At 46.6% G+C, this 13,077-nt stretch overlaps 1 protein-coding gene across 1 annotated transcript in view; it reads right to left on the reverse strand.

The window, feature by feature from the left end:
- Positions 1 to 13,077, reverse strand: part of COL27A1 (collagen type XXVII alpha 1 chain) — a gene marked incomplete at both ends in the record, with an annotated part of 141,124 nt that overhangs the window by 12,502 nt on the left and 115,545 nt on the right. Inside the window, 7 exons of the mRNA XM_082295345.1 lie at positions 224 to 277; positions 1,170 to 1,223; positions 1,382 to 1,438; positions 5,866 to 5,919; positions 6,212 to 6,265; positions 7,705 to 7,812; positions 7,926 to 7,979. Coding sequence (XP_082151471.1) covers positions 224 to 277; positions 1,170 to 1,223; positions 1,382 to 1,438; positions 5,866 to 5,919; positions 6,212 to 6,265; positions 7,705 to 7,812; positions 7,926 to 7,979 — 435 coding nt within the window. The remainder of the gene's footprint in view (positions 1 to 223; positions 278 to 1,169; positions 1,224 to 1,381; positions 1,439 to 5,865; positions 5,920 to 6,211; positions 6,266 to 7,704; positions 7,813 to 7,925; positions 7,980 to 13,077) is intronic.

The following is a 13,077-nucleotide window of genomic DNA, read 5'->3' on the forward strand; positions in this document are numbered from 1 at the left end:
ATTCAGAAAGGAGGTTTTGGAAACAGGCACTGGGAGTGCTCCCTGTTATGTCACCCATTTATTAGTCTCAAATGTGGCTCAAAATACCCATTCCATAGGCCTGGCTGATGGAAATGCCCACATTTGATAGCTCACCATACACTCCTCCTGCAGCCCTTCCCACCTCCCTGTTTTTCCCATGCCTGGGGCATTGGGTAGCTTACAATAAAGCAGCATCTCTTACTGGTAAGCCTTGCTGTCCAGGTTTTCCTCTTTCTCCATCAAGCCCTTCTTGACCCTTAAATAAATAACAGAGAGGGAACATGTCTTTGTTCTTTTGTGGCAATAGGAAAGAAAAATGAATGCAATGTGATTTAAGGGGCAGAAGAAGACACACGTGTCTGCATTCTGCTGACATAGAAATGGTGAAGTTGTGGGTAGTGCCCATGCTCCTGTGGATGCCTTTCCATGCTGTGGAAAGAGGAACTATCTAATGCATCCCAAAATACACACAGCATTAATGGAAGTGAACAGCTGGAGACAGCTGTCCTAGAAAGTAAGGCAGCAGTACTGCTACTCTGATGAACTCAAAATCTTCTGTAAATTACTGTAGTGGGTCATTCTGACCAGGTGCTTTTGAATAGAGATAACACTTAAGTCATGGCACCTTTGCAGATCAGCCCCAATCAGCTGGAAATGTCCTGCAAAGAGGGTATAAGGAGCACAGCAGGATAATTCATAGCCTTGATCTTGCTTTTGAGAGAAACTTTGCAAAGATTTTGGAAGCCTCCAAATCTTAAAGTTAACAGATCTTCCCATGGAAGAATCTACAGCCACAGGCATGTCAGTCTTGAAATTTCTGCAGCACTGGCATGGACTCATGCTCACACCTTGCCCAGGGTGTCTCCTTGATAAGCACAGAGACCTGTGCTCAAATGGCACTGCTAATTCTTTTAGCCTCACTCAGGTGGGTGCAGGACAGGGTGAGGTGCTGACTTTTTTGCCTTCAGTAATGTTTTTCTGCTTCAGGTAAAGTTGAATTGTTCCTTGTCTGAATCATAGCAGCAGCTGACCAGGGATGTCAGCAGGTTATGAACTGGGACTGCTGGGCAATTCTGTGGGCTGATGTGGACTGGGAGCACTTCCCCAAGGCAAACATTTCTGAATCATGCATTTGGAATAAGACTCACAGGATAACCAGTGTCTCCAGGCTCCCCTCGGTCACCTCTGTCACCAACAGGGCCCTACAAGAGCACAACAAGGACTTGAGGTGGATGTAAACAAGCTGTCATCTGCAATATCTCAATGGTTTGTGCATGTTCTACAAGTAAGGCAGCAAGCCAACTAATCCACCCACAAAAATCAGTCCAGGATTGATTAGAGAAGGAACTTAACATCTTACTCTGTCTCCAGGTGGTCCCTGTGGGCCTTCTACCTTCCCGTCATCACCTTGTTCTCCCTGTGAATAAAATGTTAGTATTAATATAAACAGTAGATTTTACAGCAAATGCTTCTGTACAGATCCAATCCAGTCCTTCCATAACATGAGAAGGCAAAGCCTCTGTCGAATTTACTTTTTCATCCAGAGAAAGACTAAACATTTTTTTTGTTGTTTGTTTCACTGACTCTTCACATTGCTTTCCTAATTTCTGGTGTTTCTGCCTGGTGCAACTCTCCTCCCTAAGTAACCAGGTGCAAAGGGTTACTTTCAACAATTCCTAAAACTAAGCAAGCAGGATGTAATTGCGACAATATGGGAAATAGCTCTCTGCCTCTGAATTTTATTGCTGACAGTTCAACCAAACTCTTTAATCAAGCATTTCCCCACCCTTGTTGAGTCCTGTCTGGGCTGTCAGTGGGAGCGCGGGTGGTCTGGATGGGCTCCCTGGTTGTGTGCCACCATTGTGGGCTCATTTTACAATCAGCCAGGTGAGACAGCCTCCTACACACTCCTTTCCTTGCTGAGATGCTCCACAGCACGAGCTCAGAGCTCATGGTTTGGCTGGTAGATAACATCACCCAGCTTATTTATGACTGAGGTCTCTTCAAAACATCCACAGAGAGATCCCTTAAGACTTAACAGAGACAATATCCTTTTAAATTCTGTTGTGAAAGTCACTCAGGGTCACAATGTCCTGTTTTCTCTGGAGTCCAGCTCAGAGATAGCTGTTTCTTTGCTCCCCATGGAAGAATGCTATATTCCAGCTCCTCCAGTTTTTGACTACTCCATAGCAGTCTCTGGCACTTTGGCTCCTTAGGATGGACACGTCTCAGAGCTCCTTTGATGCTGCACTACTGAAGAAAGGGAGTTTGGGGTGTTCTGGCACAGTGGAGCTGCTGTATTTGGGGTGCTTGGGGTGCTCCAAGAGCCTTGAACATCCAAATCTCCAAAGAGCCAAGTTTTTCACAGACTTCTGGAATTCTCAGTGGTTGCACCAGCCCTTTCTGATGTATTTACAGTTCTCTTTGATGTTCCCTCTTTGAAGTACTCTCCTGTTGAAGTTGCAGCTGCTGATAGTAAGGACACTTGGGAAATTTCTTGGTGAGGCTGTCTCTGAGAGAAACTTGGATGGCAGAGAAGAGAGGAGGGGAAGCAAAGCCTCACAGGTTCTGCTGATGGTTTCCAGCAGCTACTGAACTTGCTGCTGGAAGCCAGCACCAGAATACCTGGCAACTGATTTGCTTTCTAGCCACCATCTAAGGAATGTTGACTAGAAGGGAAACAAAGCCACCATTTCTCAAGTCTCAGGGAAAAAAATCATCCCAGTGGGTCTGTTACTATGCAGAAGTCTTGGCACTGATTGCTTCTTCCCAAGCAGGATGTGCATACCTTTGGCATTTGGGAGCTGAGTGTGATGAACTCAGAGAAAGCTCATAATTCTGGGGACCCTTGAAGAGCATCAAGACTCACAGACTTTCTCCCCATTGTAGCTTTGTTTCCCCTTGACTCCCACCTTGTTCTCTGTCTCCTGCCTGAGAAAACCCTGTAGCCTGGTCAGCTCTAGGACTGTGAAACCAAGCTCCTCCAGAACTTCCTGGTGCCTCAACTGCTTGAGAGAGAGATGAAAGGTCTGTGCTAAATCTTCGGAAAGTTGCAGCGAAAAAAGTTAGAGTAAAGGGCAGCAAAGTAAACATGTTAGGATACAAATGGAAAATGCATGAAGAAGGGAAGGCTTGTTGTTGTTGGCTCCTGTCCCAAAGTGAGATACACCAGTTTGTAATTTTTAAAAGGATCACATCTGGACTGCTTTAAGCAGCTGCCAAGAGCAGGCGTCTGCTCTGAGCAAGGCCTCTTTGAGGAGCTGCTTCTCTAACACATTTCAAATGTATGAAATGTGGTGGGGTAGCTGCCTGGGATGGCACAAGGGAGCAGGATTCCACAGCAGTGCCTCTCACCAAACTGCTTTCTACTCTGGAAAAGGGAAGACCTTCCCCACCATTATATCCTCATCTTTTAGCACAGGTCCATTTACCATGTTACTTAAAGCTCACAGAGTACTCCTGGTCCCATTTCCATTTTCTCTTTATTTCTCACTTCCGGGCTTCCATTTTTGTGTTCACACACTTGTGAAAGGTTACAGATGTCTGGAGGGAAGGAGTCTGTCTGTCTTTAGGCTGGGATCCAGGCAACTCTTAGGAGAGTTGAGAGATGAGGGTGGTTGGATAGGAAAACTTAGATGCAAGATTTTGTGGAGCACCTGGATGCTGCAGAAAGTGGTGCTGGAGGCTCAGCACATGATTTTGTGCTCTCCTGGTTCAGCATCTCCTCTTTCTGCTCCCCAGCAAGGTGTCAGCAGACCCACTGGCCTTCCAGGGGAACATGAGTGAGGAGATCCAGCTGTCAGTGGTCATTAACAGAGCTGACTGCTCTTAGCAGGGCGCATTGGATGCTTTGGTGGCTTCATCAGGCTTCAGCTTGGATACTTGCATGTAGAATTAATTTGTCATAATACTGCTGTGCTCTTTTGACACCAGATCCACTCAGGGAGTGCTCTTCTAGTGTCCTTTTGCAGAGGAACATCTTCTTGTTGAAGGGCAAAATGCTCCACTGAGCGCTTCAGATGAATAATTTGGGGATCATTTGCTACTGAAATTATGTGACCTTTCAAGATGGCACCTTTAAAGGTTTCCAAATAAAACAACAGCTGCAATTTAAGCAATAGACACACATATCTGCACATCTCAATGGCTGCAGGGTCAATGGCTGACCCTTCTTGTCCTAGTCATGACCCACAGCTTTTTGCCAGGATGCTTAAGATTTAACAGTGGAATTGTAAGAAACCTCTGGGCAGGTTCTGAGCTGACCATGTGCCCGGTCATGAGCTCTCACATCATCCTGGGCTGGTTGTGCTTGTCTAACACTTGCCAGGAAATTCAGCAAGGCAGCAATGGAGATATGAAGCAGCAGGAACATCACCAGCTGTTCCTCCATGGATATGTTTCGGCAGCAGGAAATGAGAGAAAAAGCAAATGACCGTCGTTCACCCCCAAAACAAAATTTCTGAGGCATGTGAATGTCTTAATGGAACACAACAGCTTGCCCTGCCCTAGTGATTCCTGGCTGCATGGGGCATCTCCAGGCAGAGCACAGTGTGAACAGGGTGTCCTGACACCAGGAGCCTGAGCTGAAGGGATCCATTCAAAGCCCCAGCAATGGCGGGTCCTTATAAGCTCATTTTATAAGCGATGAAGCTCCTGTCTGCACTACAGCTGCCCTCCCACCTGTGTGCAGAGGCAAAGCTGAATGCTGTCTTGGTGCTGGGGAGTAGAAAATGAGCAAAAAGAGTTCATGCAGCTCTCCTCTTCATGGGGACCTCACAACTGACCAGTGCCCATCACCATCACTTCCCTTCCCACCCTGAGGGAGAATCACAGAATGGTTTGGGTTGGAAGGGACATTTAAGTCCATCTCGTTCCATCCCCTGCCATGGGCAGGGATGCCTTCCACTAGACCAGGTTGCTCCAAGCCCCATCCAACCTGGCCTTGGACACTTCTAGGGATGGGGCAGCCCAGACCTGTGCCAGTGCTTTACCACCCTCTGAGTAGAGAACTTCCTGACATCTAACCAAAATCTTTACACTTTTGTTTTAAAAGCATCCCCCCTTGTCCTATCCCTATCTGTAGTGTAGTGTCCACTGTAGGAAGTTGCTCCCCTCTTCCAGATAAGCCCCCTTTAAGTACTGGAAGGTCACAATGAGTTCTCCCCAGAACCTTCTGCAGAGGGATCTCAGGAGGGAGGGAGCATCGCTGCCGAAGGCATGTGAAGGACTCCATCAGCTCCAGGAGCGCCAAGCAGCCGGCAGAGCCGACAGGAAACCATTAAAGAGTGAGTCACTGCTCCAGCCTGAACTGGTTATGGCTGTGCTGACTCAGCAAAAGGGGGAAAACACCAGGGAAAAGCCACCGTGGAAAGAGGGCTCTGAGTCAGGGCAGCTGCGGCCAGGGGGCTGTCGAAAGGTGGGCGACAAGGAACATGGAGCAAGGGCCATGGGAAGGAGAAACACCAGCAGCTGGAGATCAGCTCATTTGTGCAGGGAGTTTTTCTGACCTGATCACAGAAAGCTACGAGTCTGATTTCTTTTGGCTTGGAGATGGAGCCGAATTCCTGAGGATACAGGAAAAACACATCCTCAGGGCTCATGCTGGCTGGCTCAGCCTCTGGCACAAGGGCACGTGGTGTCTGGGAAGCACATGCTGGTGGCATGGGTGTCCTGGCACTGACTGGCAGAGACAAGGCTTTGAGGGGTTATATAAGTGGCTGTGTGGTTGAGGAGGCACCTCTGCCTGTGCCACAGGGTGAGGAGGGTGCAGATGCACGTGAGTTACAGCACTGAGACAATCATCTCATTCAAGGGGAAATGAGATGGCCAAACCCCCTGACTTACCTTTTCCCCCTTTGGCCCTGGTGGTCCAATTGGCCCCGGTGGTCCTGCATGTCCCTGTGGAGAGCAGACAGCATGTGAGCAGGCAGGAAAGAGCTGTGGGACTGAAAGTCCTCCCTGGTTCTCTGCCAGATCTTGTAAGCCCTGGGTGGTGCATGCCAGCTTTGGAGGGACACGTGGGTCATGGCAGAGATGAACCAAATGCAGGTGGTGCAAATGCAGATTTGACAAAGAACTAAACTCGAGATCAGAAATAAATCACTGCTTAGGAACAATCTGCATCCTGGAGTGGCGGTTTTGTTGCATTTAAGAACAGATAAAAACTGGAAGATGAAAATAAAACCCTTACCTGGTAACCCTTTAAGCCTGGGTCCCCTTGAGCACCCATCCTTCCTGGAGCTCCCTGGAGAGGCAAACAGACAGGGACTGAGAGAGCAGCCCATGGTGTTAGCACAAGAAGAGGATGCACTGGGCTGTGCAAAGCAAAGCTCGGCACCACGTGGGAGTGTGGCCAGTCCTTCTGGCCACCAGTGAGCTCTGCTGCAGCCACCTGATGGGCTTTTGCTTGGCTTTAACCTCTTGCACATGGAGAGGGGTGCCAGGAGGCCATTCTGTGCCTTTGCCAGCCTGCAGCAATAGATTCCCCACCTCAGTCAGATTTGCTATCAGAAATGGCTGCATTTGTGTGCTCTTCATCTGCACTCCTGCATGTCTTTGTATCCAAATTAGTGTTGTGCTAGGAAGTCCACCAGTGAGACCGTGCTCGGGCATGACCTAATCCTAAACTGTTGGGTGAAAACCTTCTGATGTGGGTTCTGAGGCAGAGAAAGGAGTTTTCTGGATTGTGATGAAGGCACTGCAAGAGCTATTAATCACATCTTTAGCAGAGTGAACAAAAGGGTTTAAATCAGATCATCAGATTAAAGTGAGTCACAAAATTTCCATATAATCCCATTTAGCATGGAATAAAGCTCTTTCCACAAGACAGAGATGTGTCCACTCCAAAAGACTGTTGCTCAGATATTGCTTTGCTTCCTTGTGAAATAATCCATGGAGGCTTTACCAAAGACTATTAAGGGAGGATATATGGTGAGGCCATAATTTTCAGTGCAGGAAAACACTATCAGCAGAACCATCACTCATTTGCTACTGTTCTGAAATATCACCACTATTCCTAGTTCATAAATAACTCCTGACTTTGCACTAATTTCTATCAAATAGAGTGCAAGAAGTTTCCTTACCAGCCTGCAATGCACAAGGTACTTTTACTTACCACTGCTGTTCTGATGCATTTGTCTCTTGTGCCTAAAGAAAATTAACAGTCTCCCCTCTCTGCCATACTGTTACCTCTGGAAGCCTCACCTTCAGTCCCCTGTTCAAACCCTTTCCCATGCTATATTTCTTGTTGCTCCAAGTGTTTTAGATAAGTGGATCAAGAGTGGGTGTAGAAACAGGGCAGAAGTCCAAGGCAGAGTTCCTTGTAACAACACAGCTCAACTTGGAAGCAGCTCTTGCCATGAGTGTGTAGTCTCAAAGGGGGAGATCTTAACAAAAAATAGCTTATCAGCTCACTCAGCTGAGGAAAAATCCCCAATATTTCAGCAATTTCAGCCGAGCTGGGGAGTTGTGAAGAACTGCCATGATGCAACATGAGCTGGCCTCTCTTCTGTGCTGCTTGGAATGAGGGCTAAGATGTTTTGGCCAATTAAACCCATCTAACAGCATTTCCCTTTCAGTGCCCTGAAGCCTCTGCTGGGCTCTCTGCTCCATTTAGGCCCATGCCCACCACTGCCAGTCAGGTTTCTGCGTGTTGTGTTCAACCATTTGCAGAGCTCTTCTCACCATCGGTCCCAGGGTACCTCGGGATCCTTTAGGGCCTTGGTTCCCCTTTGGCCCTTGCTTCCCTGGGGATCCCATCTCGCCGAGCTGCCCCTGGTAGCCTTTGCTGCCCTGCAGAGAAAAGGCACTGACATCAGTGTCGGACAAAACTTCCTCTGCAGGAAAATATCAGAGATGAGTAATGAAAGGGAGAAGGTGATGTTATCAAAGAGAGGTGTTCCTACCTTCTGGCCAGGCTTGCCCTTTCCTCCCTGTTTTCCTGGTTTCCCTTCTGGTCCCTGGAAGAGGAAAGAAGAAAAAGGCTGTTGGAATGGGAAAGCAAAGAAGTCGCGTCCCAACCAGCCACTCCCAAGTCATTTCCCTGGCACACACAAATCTGAGAGCATCCTCACCCACCCATGGGAGACAACAAGGAGGCCAGGAAGTTGTGCAGGTCAGACCACAATCCACAGGTGCTACAGCTGGGGTATGACTGAGTTTGGTCTTCAGCTGCTCCAACATGGAGGAAAACTCCTTGCTTAAAAGTGGAAAGATCTTTGTGCTCAAGTGACTACTGGGCAACACAGCTGAAAGGTGATACTGTGATAATTTTGATGATGATGATTTTAAAATCACATCTTGAAGACAAGTGGGTCATGGAAAACTGCCATCAGTTGTGTCCATCTGTCTCCAAGGGTGCAAAAGAAGGATCTCCAGAAGTTCACCCACCCAGCCTCTTCTACAGAACGGGCAGAAATGTGGAAAACACATTTACCCTGATTCCTCCAAAAGGTTTCCTCTGGTTTGCACCTGAGCTGCCATCTTTGCACCATTACTCTACCAACAGTTGTATCCTTCACCAACTGTGGCACTAAATTAGATATCAACACTTTCTATATAGTTTTAAGATCCTACCACTAGAACCATTGATTCCACAGCACCTCTCCTTATTTTTACCTTGTGAAAACAGGCAATGGTTTCATTCTCTATCCACCTACCATGCACAACTTCCTGCTCACGATGAAAACTCCCTCCCTCTATTTGTGTTATTACTGCCACATGCCAAAACCACAATCTACTTCTAGAAATGGAATGGGATGCAAAACTTCAAGTGGGAGCCATGCCAAGCAGAGACAGGAATGCTGAACTGCTTTCAGAACCCAGTGTGGGTGCAGAACCTGCTGCCCCTCCTTGCACCCCCACCACAGAAATGCACTATGATGAGCAGCTAAATACAGCAGCCTCTCCTGAGGGACCCCAGGGAGCTCATTTTTGCCAGTGTTTGACTCTGTTAGCTGCAAGGGAGACAGAGTATTTTGAACTTGACAGAAAGAAGCAAAAAGTGTAACTGAAGAAAGTAACTCATGTTTTTTGGCAATTATGACAAACTTTTCAACATCATCTCCACACCAGCACCACATCTCTCCCTCTTCTCCCCCTCCTCCCAGCTAAGAAGATACAATTTTCACCATGGTTGGTGTTGCAGTCTCAGCTGAATAAAAGCAGCTTATGTATAAAGTGAGACGTATGGGGGTTTTCACTCTGATCTGAAACATGGGCCACAGAAGTGCCTGCTCTGAATACAAAGGAGCAATTCAGACTTATTCCAACCCTAAAGAATTGTGCCAGTTCACTTCTCCAGAGGGAATAGCTCCATTTTACCTGTCAAACATTTCAGGAGCCCGCCTTGCCAACACTATTAGGCTTCACAAAGGACAGGTCCCTGCTGAGGAGTACATGAGCCTTGTTCTGTGTCTCTTCCATACTGCTCAGGGTTTTTTGTTTGCTATTTTTTGCTGCCACTTCCCAAGAGATCACTTTTGGAACTGCTTTCCCACAGATGCTGAGCAGCCGCAGTAGATGATGGGTGCCAAGCCTCCAGCATCACCCACGTGATTTACACTTTTGACAGGAGTATACAGAGAAGTCCTCACGAATGAAAGCATCAGAAATGGCCAGACCCTTCCAGCTCTACAGCAGCTCACTGTGGGACCTGTTACTCAACACCTGAAGCACAGTAACCCCCACAGCCCCTGCTCTGCAGCAGTGCCCTGGCACGTTATGGCTTAAAAATTTGGAGAGGGAATAGTGGAAGCACTCACAAAACTTTACTGTCAAAACAAGATGTGACTGAATAAAGAGACAACTGGGGTTTCTAATCAGTTGCATAGTGTTTTTCCATCAGTCTCCCTGGACTATGCTTTAAGAGCTTGTGGAAGCACAAGCAGTAGATGCTTCCTGCAAATGGGAGAAAGCCCATTTTAAGCTAGATCTGTTCCTAACCCAGTGATGGCCAAGCCTATGGTCTTCTCCAGCAGAGTAGTTTTCCACACTCAGATGTGCTCCTGGAACTGCAGTGCTGTGGCAGCTCATGAAACAAAAATTTCCATGCAAAGGTTCCATCCCCAGGCTGAGAATGTGCTATATTGTCTGTAAAAATGCAAATACCAGTACATTGATTAGACACACCCTTTATCATTGGGCAGGGCAGGTGGACCCTGTTCATGGGGAGGTCACGAGGATCTCACAGCTACTTCAGAAGAGTCTGAAGTACAGCTTGGCTCCCTCCACCAGGATTCATCTCGCATGGAAGTCTCATGACTGAAACTTGCTTCTACCCTGCATTGGAAAATGACTTTGCTCTTTGAGAAGACAAGTTTAGGCCTTACATTTTTCCATCTGAGAAAAAAAATTTCCACACTGCTCCTAAAATTTGCCAGCATTCAAGTTCCTGCTTGCACTCACCATCATGGAGTACAGATAGAGGGGCTGGAGTCATCTGGGAGAGGGTAAACAACAAAAACCAAACCCAACTTTGACAGTCCAAGTCCTGCTCGCAAAAACGAGCTCAATCCACAGTGAAACTGTGCCACGTTCAAACAGCTTCTCGAACTTTCTCAGGGTTCCTTCAGGTCGTCTTTTGCATTGGTGGTGGATGTGAGCACAGATATGGGCTCCAATAAACTCCTTGTACCATTTTCCCCTTACAATGCGTTGGCCTCATGGAGCAGGGATGTTCATGTGCTCCAGAAAGGCTCTCCTGGGTGCTCCAGCTGGGGTGGCAGCACCATCAGCTCCTTTCAGTGATAGTGAGACAAGCTGTCACTCACAGGAAGCCTTGTTCCAAGCCTCCCTTGCTGTTCTTGACTCTCATCCACTGGTCAAAAGCTTGGCTGGTATAAAAAATTGGGTCAAACCATGCTGGTGACACCACTGGCAGAGATGTGGCTCAGATTTTGACTGACTGAGTCACCTCCTTGAGAGGAATAAGCTCTATCAGTCAGGGATATTTCCGTGCTCACCCAGCACGCTTTCTAGGACTTTGGCCAGCAAGCTCTGCTGGTGAGTGGGAAGCCTACCATGTGTCTGATTTTCCTGGATATGCTTTCTCCAACTGTGCAGGAATTCTTCCCAGATGAATTTAGAGGCAGTTCAACACTTGTCTGGGGTTCCCAGATATGTGATATCTCTACTTGTGATGATTCAGATGTGGTTGCTGTTGCAATCCCAGATGTTCCCAGGGCACATACGCAGGGGTTTGCACAGTTCCCAGAAACCACTGCACTGCCACACTCCACACATTGCACAGGGAAGAACAAGCTCAGCAACAACTTTGATAGCCTTCAAAAATAGCCCCATCCTTTTTCTCTCCATTCTTCTGACTCATCTATCCAGAGATGAAAAAAATCAGGGCCAGAACAGGAAGAAAAAAAAAAGGGATAAAAATAAAATCCAGTGAGATCTTATCTTCATCCAGGCTCTCCCCAAAGTACATCAGGAATGTAGCACCTTTTGATACCTCTTTCACTGCAGTGTGAAGTTCCTAAGGTTCCTAAGATTTCTTCTCTCTTTGCAGAGATAGGAGTGATGGCAGAAGATGTACAAAATCTTGCACATCAAAATAAATAAATCCAAGTTCCCTTTGCTGGACTCACATCAGTTGGGTTACTGTTCCAAGGCACTGAACGTCTATGCTTTTATTCCCAGGGTTTGTACACATTTTGTTGTATGCTTTGGGTTACTGGTTTGCTGAGAAAACAAATCTTTCCAAGCTTCTTCTGTGAACAGGACTATTTTTAAATGGTGATTTCTCTTTATATGCTGCATTCTTCACTAGAGAAGCATATCAGTACCTCCAGATGACGATGGTATTTGTGACCAGGGACAGTGGAAAGCAGCAGTTTTATAAAGTCACATGCCTTCAGCTATGCCAAAATATCCAAAGGAAGCAAAAAAATTATAGTTTTAAGTCTAGCATATTTAAAATTTCATTGTAATCTTCAGTAAGGACACAGAGTTACAAGGATTTTTTTTAGTATAGCCTTAGATATTCCCCTAAGGGAAAGAAGAATGGTTTATTTTCCAATGCAAATTGGTTAATTCTTAAAGAAAGAGAAAAAGAGACTTCCAGCTGCTGATGGCCTTGACAGAAAAGTCAGATCTATTGCCCAGCACAGTGGTAACATTTAGGGGGAGCAAATAGATGAGCAGCTCAGCTTTAAATTCTCCAGACATCAACAGTTGAAATCTATGTTCTGACAACAACATCCAGAAAAACAAAACAAGGAAGTTGAATGAACTGCAGAGAGATATGCCCTGAACAGAGCCAAACAACAAACAGGGCTAAAATCCTGACCCAAACTTCACCATACCCAGTGATGCTCTTGCTGCAGGCACTGGGTCTGGGGAGTGGGAACAGAGATGTCACCCACCATCCTGGTTTGGCTCTTGGCATTCCAGAAGGCAAATATGTTCCCACCTTCCTTGCAGCACAGCACAGGAAGGAAGCTCTTGAAGGCACAGAACTGCTGGGAGAGCTTCCCAAAGCTTGCCTCAGGCTGCTTCATGATTGCTCAGTACTGTTGTGGAGCAGGAGCATATTTTCAAACAATTTTTTTTTTGGTTGTCATTGAGTAAAGGTCTGAGGTCACTCCTCCCTCCCAAAAATGAGGCAGGAAGAAACAGTACCACCAGAATACAGCTACTGAGTAAAGAAAAAAGTGACATGGTGACAGAGAAAAAAAAAAAAAAGTGATAGTTTGAGGCACTGGATGTAAAAAGGGCAGGAAAACTAAAGCAGCAATAAAGGTAGGAAGCATGAACCATAGGATGACCATGCCCATATTATCCAGACCCAGCCAGTGAGTTCATTTAAAGGGAAATGAAAAAGCCCCATATAATTTCCTACTGCTCAGCAATGTCTCCATATGAGAACCTCTACTTAATAAACTTTGATCGAGAGAAGCCTCCCCCCATGGAGGACAGTTCACAAGCACTCAGGAAATTAGTGGGATTATTTGGGCTGGGCATTTGAAGACATAAACGTTTTGGATTTATAAGAAACACATTTCATAATCACTCTGCCTAGCAGTAGTTTGGAAGGGGAGGAGACAGGGG

Source organism: Coloeus monedula (genome assembly GCF_965178545.1).
Source record: "Coloeus monedula genome assembly, chromosome: 21".
NCBI classification, from domain to species: Eukaryota; Metazoa; Chordata; class Aves; order Passeriformes; family Corvidae; genus Coloeus; species Coloeus monedula.